Source organism: Camelus ferus, chromosome 3 (assembly GCF_009834535.1).
Source record: "Camelus ferus isolate YT-003-E chromosome 3, BCGSAC_Cfer_1.0, whole genome shotgun sequence".
Taxonomy (NCBI): domain Eukaryota; kingdom Metazoa; phylum Chordata; class Mammalia; order Artiodactyla; family Camelidae; genus Camelus; species Camelus ferus.
The window spans coordinates 15,462,879-15,483,621 of NC_045698.1; the positions used below are offsets into that span (position 1 = coordinate 15,462,879).

At 35.5% G+C, this 20,743-nt stretch overlaps 1 protein-coding gene across 1 annotated transcript in view; it reads right to left on the reverse strand.

The window, feature by feature from the left end:
• CDH12 (cadherin 12) overlaps positions 1–20,743 on the reverse strand; it is a 342,925-nt gene that overhangs the window by 44,084 nt on the left and 278,098 nt on the right. The window contains exons 6-7 of the mRNA XM_006189587.3: positions 12,052–12,239; positions 853–1,106 (exon numbers count right to left, since the gene is read on the reverse strand). Of these exons, the coding sequence (XP_006189649.1) occupies positions 853–1,106; positions 12,052–12,239 (442 nt within the window). The remainder of the gene's footprint in view (positions 1–852; positions 1,107–12,051; positions 12,240–20,743) is intronic.

The following is a 20,743-nucleotide window of genomic DNA, read 5'->3' on the forward strand; positions in this document are numbered from 1 at the left end:
TCTTCTTTTTTGTTTTTTTATTTATCTGTTTTCCAGTACTTGTAGGCATGTGGCATGTGGCAAGGATTACGCATACAGAAGAAGCAAATTTGAATCAAAACAAGTCTGAGTCTATGTTGTAGGATGCATGCGTAAGTGAGGAAAAGGGGAAACCCCGCCGCTTGCAGCAGTAAGTAGTGCAAGTGGCATTTATGGGTTTGGGTGGGTTTTAGGGGGGCAGTATTTTCTTACACTTTCTACTCTACTGATTGCTTTGTTGACTTACTACCCAGCAGCCTTATGTCAGTAAGGAACTCCTTGCAAAGTCTGGGCTTTGAGCGACTCCACGATTCACCTCACCTTAGGAGTGACTCAAACTGTGCTTCCATCAGCAGATACAACTATCACAGTGAAAAAAATGAACTGCAAATTAAAAGTGGTAAAACTATCTTTTTTAAAGCCGTAACTCTGGGTAGGGGACACAGATTTTAGAGTAATAATGCCTTCTATATCTACGATAATTCAGGCACGGTGAAAGTATCTTACTAAACTTATTCATGAGGATCATCCATTTAGATTGCATTATTAAATATCTTTTATGGGTAAAAAATCGATGTTGGTTAGCTTGAGTGACAAGTCCAACAGCACATCACTGTTCAACTGTTACAGGGATTGCTAGCACATATTTTGGTTCAAATCCTATGATTTTTCCTCTATTCTTATACTTACCATGTAAAGTTATTACACTTGCAAGCATTATGTTCATTGCATGAACTAACTCCTTCACGCAAGCCCAGTCAGAGTTTTGTATTGTTCTCCTTTGTTTTCTTTCTCTTTCTGACACACAGAATAGAAAACGTCTATTTTTCTTACCTAACGGCACTGCTGCCCACATCGAGGTCCTGGGCAGTGACGGCACCGATGATGGTCCCCACTGGAGTGTCTTCGTAAACTTCCATGGTGTACAGCGGTTTGCTGAAAACCGGCGGCTCGTCCACATCCAGGACGCTGATCTTCACTGTGGCTGTGTCTTTAAAAGGGCCCGCCGAGTGAAACCGGTGGTCAAGGTGAAGGTTGGAGGCCTCTACTTTAAAAGTATAAGCCTTCTTTGTCTCAAAATCTAATGGCTGTAGCAGGACAAATCGAAAGTGAGCACATACATTCACACAGAAAGTAGCAAGGATGGTGACCACGCTGCAGACCAATTTGCAAGTTAAGACCAATTGCATGGGTTTCAAAATTTCATTTTCCTTCATCATTAGTGGATAGGGGGAGTACAAGTTAAACATTTTAGAAGAGAATCAATTACTTGTAGAAGTGTCTGGGTAACTTGGAAAGATAATCAGCTGCATACATTAAAATGACATATGCACACATATGTGCTAGGTAAGACTTACTCCTTTTTAGGAGCATTTAAAACAGCAAGAGATAAAGTATCTATGAAGAGCAGCATTTTCTGCTCTTATCCAATACTGCCATCCAGTGGAATTAAGCAGTAATTTAAAACAACAAAGTTGCAATCATTGAAGATACTTTTTGGATTCCAGCTGAAAATTTGATGTAACAAAATATGTTTTTTCTTGGACCACTTTTATTCTTTTACAATAATATTTTTTTCAATTAAATACTTTTGAATGTCTAGATCTTTTCACTAAAAAGGACTGTATCCAGATTTAAAACATGCAGTGTAGTAATTATGAAAATAGTTTCAGTCCTTTGTGTCCTCAGAGTTACAAGTATAATTAGTAGACACTGTAAACCATCATCAGGTTATATGAGGAAGAATTAAAGCTTTGAACATACATAATCTGAAAAGAAGGTGAAAAACGTATTCAGACATAATTTGTCCTTGAGTAACTGATTCTTGATTTTTACTTTATTCTTTTACATTTTTTTACATTTACTCTTTTTCCTAATAGTGGTTTTATGTTCCCAATAACTGAAAATATTATATTGTAGAAATATGATGTTATTACAGTGCTTTATTTAAACGAAAACATTAAGATTATTGGCTCTGGCTCCCAATCACCTGTGAAAAACTAAAACAACATGAAATTAACAATAACATAGTTAATTAACACAGTAATTTTCCTGGGATCTTTAAAAGTGTCTGTTCTCTACATGAATTCCCTCTAGTATGACTCCAGTGACTACCTACTTGCTGAGTCAACACGTCTTTTTTTTTTGCCTTTGTGCACCTGGGGGATACAAAGTAGGTATATTTCTCTCTTTTAAAGACAAGATTGCTGTTTTACACATTTTCTATGAAGAAGGGAAAAGAAAAGAAAAAATTGCTGTGAAATCCTCAAAAACTCACAATTCTATAAAGTTTATTACGGCAAACAGTAACACTTCTTGGGCTTGACATTAAGTCTCTTTCACAGTAATTTTCACTCAGGGAGATCTATCTTTATTGCCCCTGTCATCATTCCTTTTATTTTGCTTAGTTTGTCCATTTTATTATCCATGTATTTATTTTCCTTGAACTCAAAGTTTTATTTTATTTTTTTAATATTTGTATTTATTCAGCTCAGACCTGTTTACGTGTTATATTGATTTTCTTCAGTTTTCATTTCCTTCTTGTTCGGAATTTTGATTTGTCTTAAAGCCAATATAAGGAAAGTTATGCATAATATGCCATGGTTTATATTGCGGCTGTTGGTTACATGGTAGAAATAATATCCAGAAAAAAAGATGGTCCAATGATGCTCTTGTTTTGATCAGCCCACAGCTTGACTACTGTGTTTTGTTAAAGGAATCAGGCTCAAGAAAGGATGACCCATTGCCAGAATAGGAGAGCAAAATATTCTTCAAACCAAAAATAAATAACTGCTACTATTACTGGGAGTGTTCATTCTGGAAAGAAGAAGATCAAGAGAAAAAAGGACAAACCTTTTAAAATATCAAAGGGCTATCATGTTGCATATCAGTTAGCCTTATTCCAAACGTCTCTCAGTGGGGGACTCATAATTTAGATTATTAAATACGGTAGCTGTAAGTCTAAAAACGGAAGAAATCTCTAACAAATGAAAGCTTTAAAATTAATGTTTAAAAGTATCGTCTGCCTACACGGTGGTAGGTCCTGGGATACATGCTGGGAGGATGGAAAGGGGCAAAGATAAACAAGGCTTGAATTCTCTCTAGATTTAACCCAGAGAAGAGTGAGAAACATGTCATCTTGTTTAATGGATGAGATGTTTGAAGAAGTACTAAGTCTCCCATCATTTGACACATTCAAGAGAAACTGGATGTCATAAGAGATATCTCAGTGCTGCAGAATTGATAAGGCTACACAGGGTAGCTCCAGTTAGAGAACATATAAATATATCCTTTGTGTTTTTGTAAACTCAAAATGCTTGATGAATGCTAAATGATATACTTTTTTTTAATCATACTTATCCATAACTTCTAGTGTAAGACAGTTTTGGCTTTATCTTGGGTCCTTTTGCCTACACAGCTACTTGAGCTGCCCTGGCTCATGCTTACTTCCTTTTTTGGCCCAGAATTAACTTCTCTTAGGATGTAGGAATTAGTATCGATTGTTCTTTCCCGCTTTACTTCTAGACATGGGAATGCTGCTGACTGTCTGTTGGATCAGGCAGATTCTTTTCTAGGCAAGATGTCAATTTTATTTTTCTTCATTGACATGCCATTGTTGTCTGATGGACTTGACTGCCTCCTTCAAAGTCCATTTCAAGCCCAGAAATGAAGCGAGAATTCTAAAACCATTTCTACATCTTGTTTTAGGAGACCAGACATAGTCAGTGCCTTTCAAGAACTCCCGGCTTGTCACAGCAGACAAATATTTAGTGGTCAGGGAGATACAGAGTGAGATGAAAGCAACCCTCTGTACATACGGATATTTTTTATGACTGAAAACTTACATCCTGCAGTGATCAAAGAACTGAAGAAAACTGTAGGAGAAATGCCACAGTAATTTCCTAGACAGACTTGCCTCTTCAGAACTCTGGCCTTTAGCAATGCCATTTTATAAAACCAGAAAGCTCAGAAAAAGGAAAAGGAATCAATGCTGATCTCTCTCTAGTTGATTTCATGCAATTTATCTGACAGACTACCCTCCAGTTTTTGTAGAGGCAGGGTGGGGTGTGGCAGTGTTAAGAAATGAAATTCATCCAACTTTGCAAACAAAAAGTCCATTATTTGAAATATGTATAGAAAAGCAGAACTTTTTGCTATTGTTAGGAAATGAATCATATTCTATAACAGAATTCCATTATTATGAAGTTGAGCTAATTTATTTTAGCTCTTATGCAATAAATAGAAAACTTTGTGGTACTGCTTGGGGTGCATTCAATTTTATGAACCTTTCTAGAAAAGTAAGAAAATGACTGATTAAGGAGAATTTAGCTGAGTAGCTCCTTCCTTCTAAGGATGTTCCAATAAAGGAAAGTTAGTGAAATCAGAAATTTCAGGAAACAGTTCACCTTATAGGGAGTTTTACAGTAAGAAACCATAGCTGGGGAGAAGCGGAGAAGATATATTCAATTGTTCTTTAGAATTGTCTTTTTGCTTCTTTGCTTTTAGCCATTTTCTCTGCTTTTACTTGGCTGAGGTCCAGGTCATGAAAAAGCACATAAAATATTAAGGGCCAAGTGATTTTCTCACTTCAAAAAAGGATGAGCAATTTTTGGCATAAAATACAAGGGAATAACTCCCTGGGCTCTTCCAATTCTCATCATGCTTCCCAATAATGTGGAGTGAAAATGGATAGTGAGAGTTATATTCTGAGGCACTTGAAAAGTAGCTTTGGTAGACAGAATTCCGAGGTGTCCCCAAGATTCTCACCCCTCAAAACAAGATAATCTCTTATATAATTTGCTTCCCTCATGTATGTGAGGAGACTTTGAGTTGAATGGGATATCACTCCATGAATTTGTTAAGTTTCACAGAAAAATAAATAATGCAAATATAACCAAGCTCCTTAAAACTTAACATTGAGTTAATTACAAGGGAGATTTGACTTGAAGGGTTGGATGTAATCTGTGAGCCCTAAAAGAAGGAGGCACTAGAGGTGATGTCCTCCTGGCCTGGAAGAAGTAAATTCGTGATGTAGGAGCCCACCTGACAAGTGCCCGGGGGGCCTATAGAAACTGAGACTGGACCTCGCCAACAAACAGCAAAAAAGTAGGAACCGCAGTCATAAAGCCACAACCAGTAATCGTAGGGGTAGGGGAAACCTCTAAGCCTCAGATCAGCTGCAGTGCCGGTCTACACCTTGATTTCAGCCTGGGAGACAATGAGCAGAAAGGCCACTTATACCATTCTCTGCCCCACTATAGCTTGTCCGTTCATCCCTTGTTACTTTCTGTGTTCCTAGGTTGCTTCAATTTTCCTGATGAACTTGTATCATTTTCACCATCACAGTAAAGTCCTCACTCTTAACAAAATGTATCCTTTAGAAATGACTCTACTTTCTCAATCATAGCAGAGGGTTTCATGGTCAATGGAAAGGAAAATTGTCTATGAACCCAAAGAACTGAAGGCTCTACATTTATCTGAAACAGAAAATGCTTTTCAAGACAAGCAACTAGAAAACAGATTTACAACAGGCTGAACAAGGATGAAAAGACACTAGGAACAAGCTCTTGTACAGGTTTAGTATAGCAAGCTGAACTACAGTGATAAGCCTTTCAGATCAAGGATCCCTTTAAAGGAAATTCAAGTGCCCCCAACTTAATTTCTTGATCAATATAATAGTCCTTTTATTTGTTGCCAGCACTTTCCCATTCCATGAGAAACTCTACCACTACTCAAGTCGCATATTAAATCATCCATAGTTGATGTCTGTTCTTACTTCTTTAATTGATTTGTTCAAATTAATTTAAATCCACATAAAACAAATCAAATATTTGATTAGATTTTGATTGTGTCACAGTAGGAATGGAGGCTATCTTGGTTCATGGGTTAAATCAAGTCCATTTTTTCATAGAGAGGGAGAGTCAGAACAAATAATAATAGTACTTTTCAGTTAGAGAGAAGATTTAAGAGGAATATAGGGTCATGGGACAGAAAAAGAGTGAGGGAGACATTACATAAAATCGATAGGATGTGTATCTCTGAGGATGTAGAACTGGAACAGAGATGAGAAGAACCAGGTGCGGGGAAATCAGAGGGAAATGAGCCGGGTGGGGGGGGGAATCAAGGGCAAAATTCCCAAAGCATTTTGTTTTTTCAACAAATATTTCTCAAATATCCTACTGTGTCCTAGATATCATTATAGATGCTAAAACTGGACAAAGCAGATAAAATCCCTCATGGATTTTGCTGTCTTCTGGGATTTGATGGACACCAATAAGATAAATAAGGAAAATATGTAGCTTCTAAGTGGTAATAAGTGCTTAAGAAAAATCCAAAACTTGGAAGACAGATGTGTACTGTGTGTGTCGGGGGTGGATGGAGCAAATGTGTGTGTCTATGTGAGAGGGAGTTATGGGAGAGTCTGGTATATTTCACCATCATTAAGGGAGAAATTCAACTCAGAATTTCACACACACAAATGGTCAAATAGCTATTTAATGGATAAAAGTTGTCACATTATAGATGAGAATATCCCTATAATAAAGGACAAAATAGTGATATGTGGCCATGTTTAAAACCTAGATTTTGACAAATTTAAACAGTATTTTAGTTTAAAAAAAAAAAACCTTAGAAGAACAATGGAATTACCAGACAAAAAGTGTCTGGTAAATAAAAATGTTATAATGAAAAAAAAAGTATATTTCATATATCTTATCTTTAAAAATCTGTTACAGAACTATTTATTACAAATGCATTTAATTTTCTGTGGGCAAGTTATACACTCCAATTTTGTGTGTGTGTGTGTGTGTGCAGGATTGCTAATGTTTGATAACTTTAATGAATTAACTTAAGAATCATGGCATTATTTCTGAGCCCATGTTTTAGTGACAATAATTTTTGGAACAAATTCAGTAACTAAGATAAAACAAAAGAAAAAAGAGAATTGGAAGAACTCCTAGTGCTTTTATTTAAGAGCTTTTGGTGATATTTTCCCTAAAAAAGAGATTTTATCAACTATCATAAACGCCTAAGCAAAATATATGTTTTTATAGGCACATGCAGTATAAATCAGGCCATCTGGGGGCAATTATCTTTTTAGCTTCTAGAATGGCCACTATCACATTTTACTTCTAACATATACTGTTCCTCACAGTAGTTGAAAGTATATGCTTTTCAAACGTATACTGTAATTGACTGTGAGACATAATCTTGAAAAAAATCTATTTTTCTTTAATGAGCTTGATATGTCCCAATTGTATAATCAGTATAACATTATTTTTCTAAATATTTTTTTAAAAATGTTGAACTTTGCATGGTGTGTGAGGGCTAAGAAAAATAATGCATCCAAAGTTCAAACAACAAAACCAACATGAGATCTTTTTTAAACAAAAATTTTAAACACTCTATACATTTCAAGCATTTCCTTTATCATGGCAACAGAGACATAAATACGACAAAGGGTCTTTAAGGGCTTACATTATAGTAGAAAGAATCAGACGCATTTCAAATATGAGCGTCATAAGTCTCCTAGGTGCCTGGACAGAAATGCTGACATTTGGGGAAGAAAGTAAGGAGGGCTCAACTTTGCCGGAAGGACTCAAGGAAGTCTTGGGTGAGAGCCACGGGTGAGAGTTACGTTATGAAACAGGAAACAATTAATAGAGATGCTCATATAGTGCAGGGCCTTCTATGCAGAAGGAAGAATAGCATAGCATCTTTGGTAGAAATTGCAATGAATTTGGTGTGGTTAGAACGTAGCGCGTTCATGTGTGCATGTGCGCGCTCAGAGACAGTAATAGAAAATATGCTGTTCGCTCTCTATCCTACTGGTGATGGGAACCAGAGACGGACTGAGTGGGAGAGTAAGATAAACAGATTTAGGTTTCAAACATTCACTCATGAAGGAAAGGATGAGGTGGATGAACATGAGGTGCGTAGCCACCGCAGTGGTGGAAAGGAGTAACCAGGACGGTAAGTCAGAGAGAAAGAGGGAAATCTTAACCCAAGTTCGCGATGAATCAGTGTCCTGGCTTCCCGTCCTATTTGCCAAGGGGAGGTCAGTGGTAATGGAAGCAGCGTAAGAAAAAGCTAGCTTTCTGCCCAAAGGAACTAGGCTGGAGGTGGGGCCTTTTCCAGGTGGGAGAAAACAGAAGCAGGTGCGCTTTTGTTGGGAGAAAAGAAGGAATTCCGCTTTAGACGTTCTGACTTTGAAAAGGCTGCAGCACACACAAGTTGGCATTGTCCACATGGCACAGAGTCTTCACTGGTTTTGTCACCTTGGAGCCTAACTGAGAGTTGATGAGACTGGGGAAGTTAGGTGAGATGCTTAGAGAAGGTGAAGCCAAATATTTACAAAAACAGAAACATAATATTTACAGAAACAAAGAGCACCACTTATTTTTCTTTGAAATTTTTCATGGCAGACTAACAAAAATAGGAGTATATTAAACTTAACAAATTGAGGTGTACGTTTGGCTATATATAAAACAAAGCATTCCTAATTTTATTTTTAGTTTTTTCTGAATTATTCAAAAATCAACCACAAGATGGTGTTATGCTACCAAATCACTTGATGTGAATTCACTGCCATTCAAACGGACGGCAAAAGGCAAGTGAGTTTTAGTGACTAACAGGGCATAAGTAAAATGTCCAGTGGGGCCAGTTGAGAGTTCGGTCTATTTATTAAAAATCCTGGTGAAGAATAAAGTATTTTCTCTCATGTATTTAAGGAAAAAGAATTTAAGGAAATTTACATTCCCTGTGATCACAATTACGGTTACTTGAAATGAAATGACATTGCCAAGTAACAGCAAAATAGGATTTTTTAAAATTCTGAAGAAGTTTTACTTATTTTAAAATAAATAGGAAATCACTTTACCGTTCTTTATTTTAGACAGATGCTACCATTACTTACTAGTTCTCAGTAGATGTTTTGAAGAAATAGCAGGGAACTGTTTGAGAAATTATGCAAGACATTAAATTAGCCTTTTGCATAATATAAGTATCCATCACACTTCTTAACTGCTGACTAAATTTCTTAATCAGTAGTAAGAAAATCACGATCACAGTAACAATTCATATGTATTTTCAGTCCTTGAATGCTTTTAAGTCACGTAATTTTATATTTATATTTATATCCAGTAAGTATATACTTACTCTCAGTTATCCAGTAGGAAAAAAACCCACTAAAATGTACTTCATTAAGAATGATATTGCTGAATTTAAAACACCTTATTCTCTCATTTTAAATGTAGCCCATCCCTTAATATTTAGACGTGACACAAGTTTTTAAAGTTTTATTATCCCGGCTTTGTTATTGTTTCTGTTGTTATAATACTTAACAACATATAGGGCAATGTTTTTTATTCATACTGTGCTCTGTGCAGTAGGACATAAGTATAAAGTAAGAGTAGTTTGTTTCTTTTTTCTTTTTTTTTTTTCCCAACCAATATCCTGTGCCTTGGAGAGATATATAAAGTTGCATAATGTTATTCTGAATTCAACGTGACACAGTGAAATGGCATTCTGTCACAGTGCTCATAAACTGAATGCAAATTGAGGTTTAAAAAAATAAAAATGCCTTTTTTCATTCTTCTCAGCTCATATAAACCCAACCATCATTTTTATCCACTTAGACCCTCCCTCTTTGTCCATAGACAAAGAGGAGAGGGGGAAAATAGTAAAGGCAAAGTAAATAAAGATTTTGGGGATAATGAGAATATGTGCTTCAGAGAATTTTAAGCATTTTAATTTATTTTTAAGTGAACTAAAAAAAGAAAAACTCTAAAAACCAAAGACATCATGATATTTAAAAACAGCTACATATAAAATGTAGAATATACATTTTTAGATTTTCTAGATGCATGTAATACACTTAAGAACATAATTTCCATATGAATTTGGTTTTACGTCAAGACTTTTCATTGTAATTCTATGCTGAGATATTGAAAGGAAAAGTTTCCAAAAAGTAATTTTAAGAAAATTACGGAACCGAAATGATCACTGCGGTTGATATTTACATACGTATTTATTATCGTATGTCGATTTCTTCTGGGACTCTGAAGAAGTTCAAGATAAAGTGTTCTGAGAACTCTCTGAATATACGTATAAACAGTCCTAAAATATGCTCTTCACTCAGAAAAAAAAAAAGTAAACTTAAAGGACTGCAGGCCAACAAGTACATGAAAAGATGATGACCATCACTTGTAATTAGGCAAATGTGAATTAAAATCACAATGAGCTATCACCTCATACATGTTAGACTGGCTGTTATCAAAAAGCCAAAAAAAAAGAAAAAGAGTTTTTCATGGGCTTTATTCAACTGAATATTTCCTCATTATTTTGTTTTTCAGAAAGCATACTGCTATATTAAAGTCATATATCTACATGTACAAGCACATATGCACTCAAAACAATACATGCATCAGATATGTAGACAGGTAGGTAGATAGGCAGATAGGTTAGTACTTTTAAAATTTTGTTATAAAAATGTTCTCCTGAATTTTTTTTCAAGATTTAATAAATGTATGTAGGTTGCAATTTTCTTTTTCAACAGAATAAGAAGTTAGCAAGTAGGGATTACCTCTGGTGATTCCTTATTTAGAAACACAAAGCACATTAGAACACCGAAAACAAATCTATCAAAATGCTTGTGTAATCTATCAGAGGATCAGAATATTACCAGGGAGGAGAGAAATGGCTCAGCAGTAGGGTGCGCGCTTACATGTATGAGGTCCTGGGTTCAAGTCCCAGTGCCTCTATTGAAGGAAAAATAGATAAATATAGGTACATAAAAAAAAAAAAAAAAAGAGAAAAACAAGCAAAACTACAACAAAAAATAATGGAATAAAATTTTGACAAATATATTTTTTCTAAGTGTACTTCGAAAATTCAACATAAATGCATAATTTTGCTGAATGGGATCATGAGGTTAAATTCATTTCTAGACAAAGCAGAATTTATGCACAATGAAAATGATAAATCATCTATATGAAAGCTATATTTCTTTTCAGGATTAGTTTCATGACCACATGTGTTGTTTCTTTGGTTCAAATTCAGAGTTCCTGAACAAACATGGAAACAGCAGCCTGATTAATGAGACGGAATGCAAAAATACTTCCTGTAGGTTAAAATAATTGCAAGTCTTAAACGTGTATGATTTACTGCAGTTTGGGATGAATAGAGTACGCTTTGTTATGACAAGGAGGGGAAAACAGTGCTATATTAAATGAGATTCACTTTTTTTATCTGCACTCCATTATTGAAAATTCCTATAATTTACCTCTTTGTTACAGAAACAATCTTCATATCCCAAATATAATCTTTCTCACATTGACATACTCCTTCTTCATGACCCTTCCTGATGAAAGATAAACTACATACACTGAAATAATGACTTATTTCTAATAGTTTGATTTTTATTCTCTTTTTCTGCAATCCTTTTTTTGACATGAATCAATGTAACATTACTAGATGACTTCCTATCATTCAGCCTTTTTTCCCCCTCTCATTAATTTTTGTTTACTTACCTTGTCAAAGCGCCCTCTAGACCAACAATACCTGTTCTCATTTCTTCCATTTCTCCAGTAGCAGAGAACCCCCCCTCCCATTCCAGAGTTCTAAGTCCAGGCTCACCAACAAGGTGTGAACTAGATATTCATATTCTCAGAAAAGTAATAAGAGGGGCAAGACCAAGCCTGGTGTTCTTAGAGTTTACTTCTAGATCTTAGTTTTAAATTAATCTTTTCATCTAAGCTTAGAACAACAAAAATTAAATTAAACTTAAACTCTGGTAGCAATTGTTTTGAATGATATAAACAAATTAATAGGCTGAACTGTTTCAACATGAAATTTATACCTGTTGAATCACAGAATAGGGTTTCTGGGAGTGAATACTTCACAATCACCTGGTCTTTTTTAAATTTAAAATATTGCTAATTGAAGGGAAATTAAAATTTCCGTCATTTTCAGGTTTTAGTCTTTCTGTTCTTTACTTTGTATTGGATGTAAATGTCCAAAAAAGTGTCTACGTACCTTTTTCAATTTGATGACTCCTTCTTGTGTATCCTCATCCGTGACGATGTCAAAAAAATTCCCCCCATCTCCTGGAACAATATTGTATTCAATTTCTGCATTTTGTCCAAAATCAGGATCCACCGCTCTTATTCTTCCAATCGCTGAACCAATAGGAGAAGACTCAGGAACTTTCAGATGGAAGATGCCTGATGACACATATATAATTTTTGTTGACAGTGGAATTAGTAAGGTTTATTGTAAGATTACCAGGCTTAAAAAACATAGTCTATAGAAAATAAATTAAATTTAAAACCATAATAGTGCAAAATTGAAAGGCAATTTGCTGTCAAGTGAAGGGTTACAATTAGGAGTAATATTTTCACTTTTCACTTCAGTAGATCCTGTTGTAGAATTTCAGCTGGGCATTATAAACAGTGGAAAGTGTTAAATTAAAATTCCTGTGAAAAAAATATTATTTTACATATTAACACCATCTAAGTGTACCTAGTATCAAATGTGCAGGTGGGACTATCCATGAAATAAACTGGTACTAATGCAAAAGAATCCAGGATACAAGACATAGATAAAAAAGATAGACAGATAGATCGATAGACAGATAGATAGATGATGAAGACAGTTATGTAGATATTTATAGAAAAATAAGGTTATGTGTCTTAACATACATGAATGTAAAATGTATGTATAACATAAATATAAAAGCAGATGAACTATTTACTCAGTAAGTATAAATCGAACTAAAAATGACCTGGAAAATGATTATATAGATAGTTAATCCAAATTTTAATCTACAATAGACTTAAGTGTTGTGTATTTTAGATTAATATTCAACTTATATTTAGTAAATTTTGACTGCGTTCCCTTCTAGGTAATTTTACACAGTTTTAAAATCAGGATATAAAGTTCTTTCTGCCAATTTTTTAGCATTAAAAAAAAGAAAAAAAGAAAATGCTTATTTTTTTTTAACCACCAGGTGGAGAACTGACATTACTGTAAATTTGATACTGTCAGAAAAACTTGTAAAAATCTTTATACAAAATATATCAGAATCACAAAAATATGGTATCTCACAAAAACTAAAATATTTACATTGTTTAAAATAATTTATAAAATTTTGTAAAGTATAATGTGAAGAAAAAGATACAGGCTATTTTACTAATTATCAATGTAAATATCAGTAGATTAAACAGCATTCTGTTTAGATCAAGATAAGGAAGGAAAGCAAACAGGAGAAAAAAAAGCAAAAGCAAAACTAAACACAAAAATACAAAGTTTAAATTAATATTGACTCCAGTTTAAATTTCTGGAGATTTTGGATTGTACTTTCCCAAGATTAAAGCAACCAGGGTAATTGATTTGAACTTCTAGTTACCTTTGTAGCAATTAAATTAGGGAAGTTTTAATCTGTTTTTTTTTTTTTTTTTTTTTTTTGGTTGGTGAAGCTCATTCAACAAACTACACTACAATATTACAATTATTTCCTTTAATAGATATGAGAAAAATAACCAATCAGATGTTATGGAGGTTCTGCCAAATAGTTTCTTTTTTATCCCCAATTATTTTTAGAGGTCTTGTAGTTCTCTCACAGACTCAAAATTTTTTAATTTCACTAGCCGCAGTAGCAGTTAAATCTTGCTATTTGCCTTTCTACCACCTCCCCTTAAGAAAAAGATACCTACTATTTGCTTTTATTATGTTAAAATCAGCCTTATTCATATCCATCCAATGGACATTACCTCAAAGGGATGTATAATATATGTAGTCTCGAGACAGCTAAGTATTTACTTAGAATTATTTGTTTCCAGACAGCACACTTTACAGTGGTATAAAATACTTGCTTAATTAGTTGATTTAATAATTGACTAAAAGTATACCTGCCTTCAAAGAAGATACGAGAAATCTCTCTCAAAGAGAAAATGCAAATGTTAAAACAAACAAACAAACAAACATAGACCAAATAAAAATACTTCAAGTGGCAATAATGGAGTGTTATGTAGACATTATGAATTGATTTTGGTTAAATAATTTGTATTTATCTGTCAAACTAGCATCTTTCCATAGGCTATGGTTATGTTTCATTAGGTTTTATTCCCTAAGCACCTAACAGAGTGGCTGTCATATAGAGTTGCTCAATGTTTGTGGACTTAAAGCAGGGTTTGAATTTGAGGCCCTAAGAGCAAAGAAAAAGAATACAATCACAGGGTACATTGTATACCAATTGCCTACAAGAAGGGTAAAGACAAACCCAAGGGGAATTTGTCTGAGTTCAAATAGCCATGATTACGTAGAACATGATGTGACTTTTGCAAGCTACTTTCTATAGAGAATACGTGTTCCACAGTAGCCACACTTAAACCTGATCCTGTTGAAGTGCTCCAGAAGATATTAGTAAACTTAAAGATGCCTGAATTCCTGTTTACTGCGTCAAGAAAGCATGCGACCGTTATGTAAAGTTGTCCTAAACTTCTCAGGGACCAATTCCAATGAAAAAGGAAAAGGAATAGAACATGAGGTGTTTTTTAATTGTCTTTTTTCTCCCTCTCTTCATACCTATTAAATATAAGTATAATTGATCAGAAGTGTGTCTACATCCTTTGCGTCTTGTTGTGTGATTGTGATACCGAAGCCGAAGAAGCACCAAAAGCCTTGAATCTAGAGTGTGATCTGTCAAGGTCTAATCTCGTGGTACATCACCAAGTGTTAGGAAAGGTCTTGAATTTTTCCAAATAAAATAGAGCAATGGAGGTCTATAAATCTCCTCTAACAGGATATCTAGTTGGGAAATTTATGACTAAAAATTATCAAAGACATGCTTGGCAGACAGAGATCTGAGAGAGACCAGGAGCTGTCAAGTGTAGTGCATCTCAAAGTTGAAACATGGCCAACAGTGCATGGTGGAGATGCTTATACACATTGGGGCACATGGAGGGTTGAGTGGAATTTTTAGGAAAACAGAGACATCTAACTTAAAAGCTTGGAATATTTCTGCGTAGTCTATCTGATCTATTGAAGGGGAGAAACTTTAGGTTACATATTAGATTTATGCGTTTGCTTTTCATTTGAACACTTAAAAGCAGAAATAATAGAATCAAAGATCAAAGGAACTAACCCAGTCTGGCATCATCACTGAGGGATTCTGGTTAGTGAAGGGGAAGACTTCAGCCAGAATTGAGATGCTTCAACGTGAGAAAAACATTTTAAACTGTGAAAGGTTATCTAAAGGACATCAGATAATAGAGAGTATAGATGAACATGTCCCCCTTTTCAAGGCAATATGCTGATATATGAATTTTATGTTTTATAAAAGAACATTTATGAGGCTAATAACAATACATGTGAAGCAGCTATACTATGTAGCACTCTATCAATATAAGTTAAATAACAGCTTTTTGAAAATTTGTGATCCTATATAGCATGACTACAAAGTTCGTAATTATCTAATGGCATTGGAAGACTTGTGACAAACTGAAATACTAGCCTTGTCCAAAAAAGATGGGCTCACCTGCATTCCAGTAACAGGCCCTACCAAAATTAAGATGTAATAGAAGTAAAACGGTGATTCATCACTTACATCTTTTTTGGACACTGAGGGTTAGTGTACATAAAACAAACATATACAGAGCACTGAATTTTCTGTTCTTTACATAACAGATGTACATTTTAGTAAGGTGGAAGGCACTCACATTCATGAAGACAAGCATGTCTCAATAAAACATTGTAATAAAGTCTACAGAATGTGGTACAAGTGAGAGAAACGATGCATTAGTCGTGTCAGATTGTTTAGGTTCTGTCGTTTTATTTCCAATGACTTGACATTTTATCATTTCTAGAAACTAAACAGCAATAAAGCTGGGGTCATTCAGATTAACTCAGAACTGAAGTAATCTTCAGCTGTGCCAAAGCTGGATGGCTTATGATGAACTATGTAGTTACGCTGCCAGCATCTTCTGGGTGTCCTACTTCTGATGCATGTGAAACATCTTAATGGTACTACCTGTACAACACAGATTAAGTTATAAAACAGGTGACAAAAAGTGGTTCACAGAGTCACTAAGAATATATACTTACATATTTATCAAATATGCATGCTATGCTTAATAAAAATAATCATGTTCCCACGAAAAAGGAGAAAACCGTGTGTAGTGAACTAAGGTAGAATTATAGTGATCAAAGTCTGTAATTGCTTGCAGAAAATGTCTCCTGTTAATTCCAAATGTAAAAGTATCTGTTACTCAGTTATAGGCTAAGTGGTCATCCTTTCAGTAACTAATGCTATTTTAAAAATTATACTTTGATTATTAGAACTCACACAGTGTGTGCATGCACATTTGTTAATACCTAAGGACAAAGGATACATACTTTCCTTCCTTTTTGTTTGAAGAAATTTCCAAGTGTTGATGAAAACACAAAAGAGATATATTTACTTAACAAAATACAAATTAGAATATTACAATTTAATCAGAGATATAGATTATAGGACCCACATAAATATGTTAAATGAATGAATGAATTACATAATACTGCAACAACATCCAGCAATAAGAATAGCAAAATAAAAAGATGGAATTCTCTTTTGAAATGCGTTTTATTTTATGCTTATAGTAATAACTAATCTAAAGTTACTCAAAAAAAATTTATAAGAAGTGTCCAACTGCACATAAAACTTATCTGTACAGAGCAAGTAACTAATTTGGAGGTAATTAGTATTTAAAAATGCTGGAGTACTAGAAATATTAGAAGCTTCAGTAGAAACTATTTCAAATTGATAGGAATGATAAACATTTTTAAGAACTTCAAAACATATATTTGAGACACCTAATTAGATGCATATTTGAAATATCACATTTACATTTCAACTTTAGAAAGTAGAGAGAGGGTTCAAGATAGCAAAGTAGGAAGAACTTGAGATCGCCTCCTCTCATGCACACACAAGAATTACAACACTTACAGAGCAACTATTTTTAAGAACAACCTAAGGTCTTACAGAAGAGATGTTCCACAACAAAAGACATAAAGAAGGAGACACAGTGAAATGGTAGGAAGGGAGGAGATCCACACCCCAAGGTTGATGACTGACAAACGGGAGGGAAGTCAGAACCACAGAGCTTGAAAATGGAAACACAACATTCAGAAAGCTATGTACACAGAAAAAGTGGTTCTAAGTGGGAAGATTATGATAATATGGGCATACCTCAAGAAACAAGAAAAAATCTCAAAGAAACAATCTAACGTTACACCTAAAGGAACTAGGAGGAGAAGAACAAGCAAAACTTAAAGGCAGCGGAAGGAAGGAAATAGCACAGATCTGTGCAACCTGCTGTCATCTCCAGGTGGATGGTGGCAGAGTTGAGTTGAATTGTAGGACACTCTGCTGGTGTTCTGAGAAGTGCTTGATGGTGTGAGGAAATGCCTCCTCCCTCACCCCCTCCACACTGGAATTGGGTCCAGTAACATAAATTAGGGAGGTAGACATTAATTAAACAGTCACACAAAGTAAAATCACAAAGTAATATCAGTGTTCTAAAGGAGAGTCACACAATTCTATTCACTTCTGAATCAACTAGGTGATGTTGACCCTGTGAGGTCAGCTAGAAGACATTCTGAACAAAAGTAACCACGTGACAAAGTTGATATGATTGTAATCAAAAGCCTTTTCATAGTGTTTGTTCAATTACTCCCACTATGACTTACCCTACTTTAATATCAGATACTGATGTATGTAAATATGTATTTATATATGAAGTAAATATCAACATTATTATCAAGTTTAAACTACTTTAGTGTTAAGGAATATCAGTGTATTTGATCTTTGTACATCCAGCAATCCATTATCATTCCCCCTGTCTTCTTTCCTCATCCAGCTGAAACAAATGGTTTATCATTTCAGTATCATTTAAACCTCTGACCTATGTCATCTTGCCCGTGTCCTTCTGGTACCACAATCTGGCAAAACTCAACCCCTGATAATGGTAATTATCCTTCATCTCAAAAAGGAGGTGTGGTAGGCTGAGAAAACTACAGAGAGGCAGCTAGATATCACAATACATTTTGATCACTCGCCTCAAATGCACTTTCAAACTTGACTGCAAAGCCTACAAATTAGCAAAAGTAACTTATGACCAATCTCTGTGACTTTTATTTTAAACTGGTCTACTCTCCACAAACCTGTGCTTTTCTGTTTACCATTTCCTTTCTCAGTGGGTGACCTTCCCTCATATTTCACAGAAAAATAAAATCATACCACATAGGAGAGAGCTCAGCTTCCTGAACCTTCAGACAGTCCCACTTTGTGTCACCTTTAGTCTAAAAAAGCACAACATGCAAGATGTAATTAAAACCTGTTTTTTTTTTTCTTTGTGTCCCATTGTTCCTTTAGACTCTCTTCACTGAAAGTAAGCTTTGCCTTATCTGCTCACCTTTAAATAATAGATAGCCCTCTGTCGACTTTAATTACCAACCTCTAGATTTGGAAATCAGAAATTTCCAATATATCGTATTAGTGTTTTGATCCTTATGCAAAATTAAGACTCCCCTGTCTGCCACTCCACCTATAAGCCAAACTGGATGGGCACATATGGGGCTTCAGTTTGGTCATAGATGGCTTGACAGGTTTACCCTCTTCTCATCACTCACCTGCCTGGGGCATTTTCATCTCCATACAGGAACAGCAAAGCTAGGGGAGAGGGCTCTTATTACTTGTATGGAACGCTTTCCCCTCTGGGATGGACTGTCTCCAGAGGCACTTTGGGGAGGTTCCTGGAAGATTCTCCTAACTACAGATCCCATGGCAAAGGCATTTCCTCGTCTTTGATGCAACATTCCCCTTAGCCTCCTGATCTCCAAATGACCCATTCCACGCTCAGATTCTACCTTTGAGGAAAAAATCTCTCCGGCAGGACATAAGATGACTCTGGACTGGTTCGCCCTTTTGCTTACACGTTTCAAACTCCTCCTTTTGTTGTCATAATTACTTTTTTGAACAAAGCCTTGCTTCTGAGAGTCTTTGCTTTTCCAGGACAGGTTAACATTCTTAAGATTGAGGCAGGCATCAGTCCTCGAATTTCTCCCATTTCTGGGAAAATATATTGGACTTTACAATTGGTCCTTGTTGAAGGGAAGGCCCCCCTCATAAGACCTGAGAAGAGAGGGAAAGTCACCCTCACCTCTTACTTTTATTAGATAATGACTCAGCATGGCTTTTTCCAAAGAAATCTTCCACACAAAAGTTCCTTCCCTCCCCACTCTACACAAAGTGTTTTAAAAAGATATAAAGAGCTTAGTTGTGACTGAGGGCTGCAAGGGTCTTAAGTGCATCCTGTCATTTCAATTGTAAATTCTGAATTTTATCCTTGACTATGCTGTATCCATTTCATCTTCGCTTCCAGTGGAAACGTCAATATTAACATTTTGTTGTCTGTGAACCTTGTTCCCTCTCCTCTTCATCTGCAATAGGGATGCCTCTCTTCTCTGTTTTCTTTTATTAAACTCCAGCAATTTGTAAACAGAGTGCAGAGTCTATCTTCTCTGCAACTGAGACATTCCCGAGAAGGCACAAATGGCTCAAATTTGATTACATTACAAAAGTTTCCCTTGTTCTCGAATTTGATTGCAGCTACCCACCTAATTTCATTTTTCTTTCCAAAAGAACTTCTCAAAGATAGTTTCTATTACCCATTTCTAACTATCACTTCGCAAGCAATTTTAACTTGATTTCTGAACCCACCCATTTATGAGGAAGAGTTTCCCCTGAGATTTCCATGACATCCATGTCCCTAAGTCCAACGATAACTTCTCAGCAGCATTCCACATTCTTGGTTATGCCATCTCTCCTCACGCACAGTCCTCCTTCACATCTGTGGCACTCTACACTTCTGCTTTCCCCCCGTCTCACATCTTATTCCTTCTTAGCTTCCTTTGCTGGTGCACCTCAAAGAGAATCCAGATAAGTGATTCTCAAATTTGGCTGCAAATTGGCATGGTTTGCAAAATTAAAAAAATATATAAATAAATAGGCTGCTCAAGATATTCTGATCGAATTGTTCTGCGCTTCGATCTGAAGAGCAGGACTGATTAAACTCCCTCCCGTTCTGCTCTGTGACTATGGCCGAGAACCGTTGTCTCGCGTGTCTTTTACCCAGGCTTTCCTCTTCCTGGCTAATTTCATTTGTCCCTTTTACTTTGCTTACTATCTTTATGCTAAACATCCTTTAGTTTTTTACTCCAGCCTAGACATATATTTTGAGTTCCATATGTAGCAAATCACTATCTGATTCCAAAATTTCACTTCAGTCTTCAAAGCATCTCAGCCTTGACATATTCATAGACTTGCCAAGCCCCCAGAAGACCTCTCGTAAAAGTCACTGTCTCAGCAAGCAGTATTACCATCTCCCCAATTCCACAGACTAGGATCCTCTTGTCCATAACAAATTCATGAACATTGCTGATATTTTTACCTCCTAAAATCACCCAAATCTATCCACATATTGCCATTTTTAACCCCTAGCACCACTATTCCAGATTAAATAGCTCACACTTTTTGTTTCTATCACTGCCCTTTGTCTAACTGGCTTTCCTATGCCTACTCTCCCTCCCCTCGCCCTACCTGCAATCTCTTTTTTGTATTACATTGCAAGGATAGAAGGAGTCCTGCGGATTGCTCTCAGGTAGAAATTCTAGTCCTTTCATCATGGAG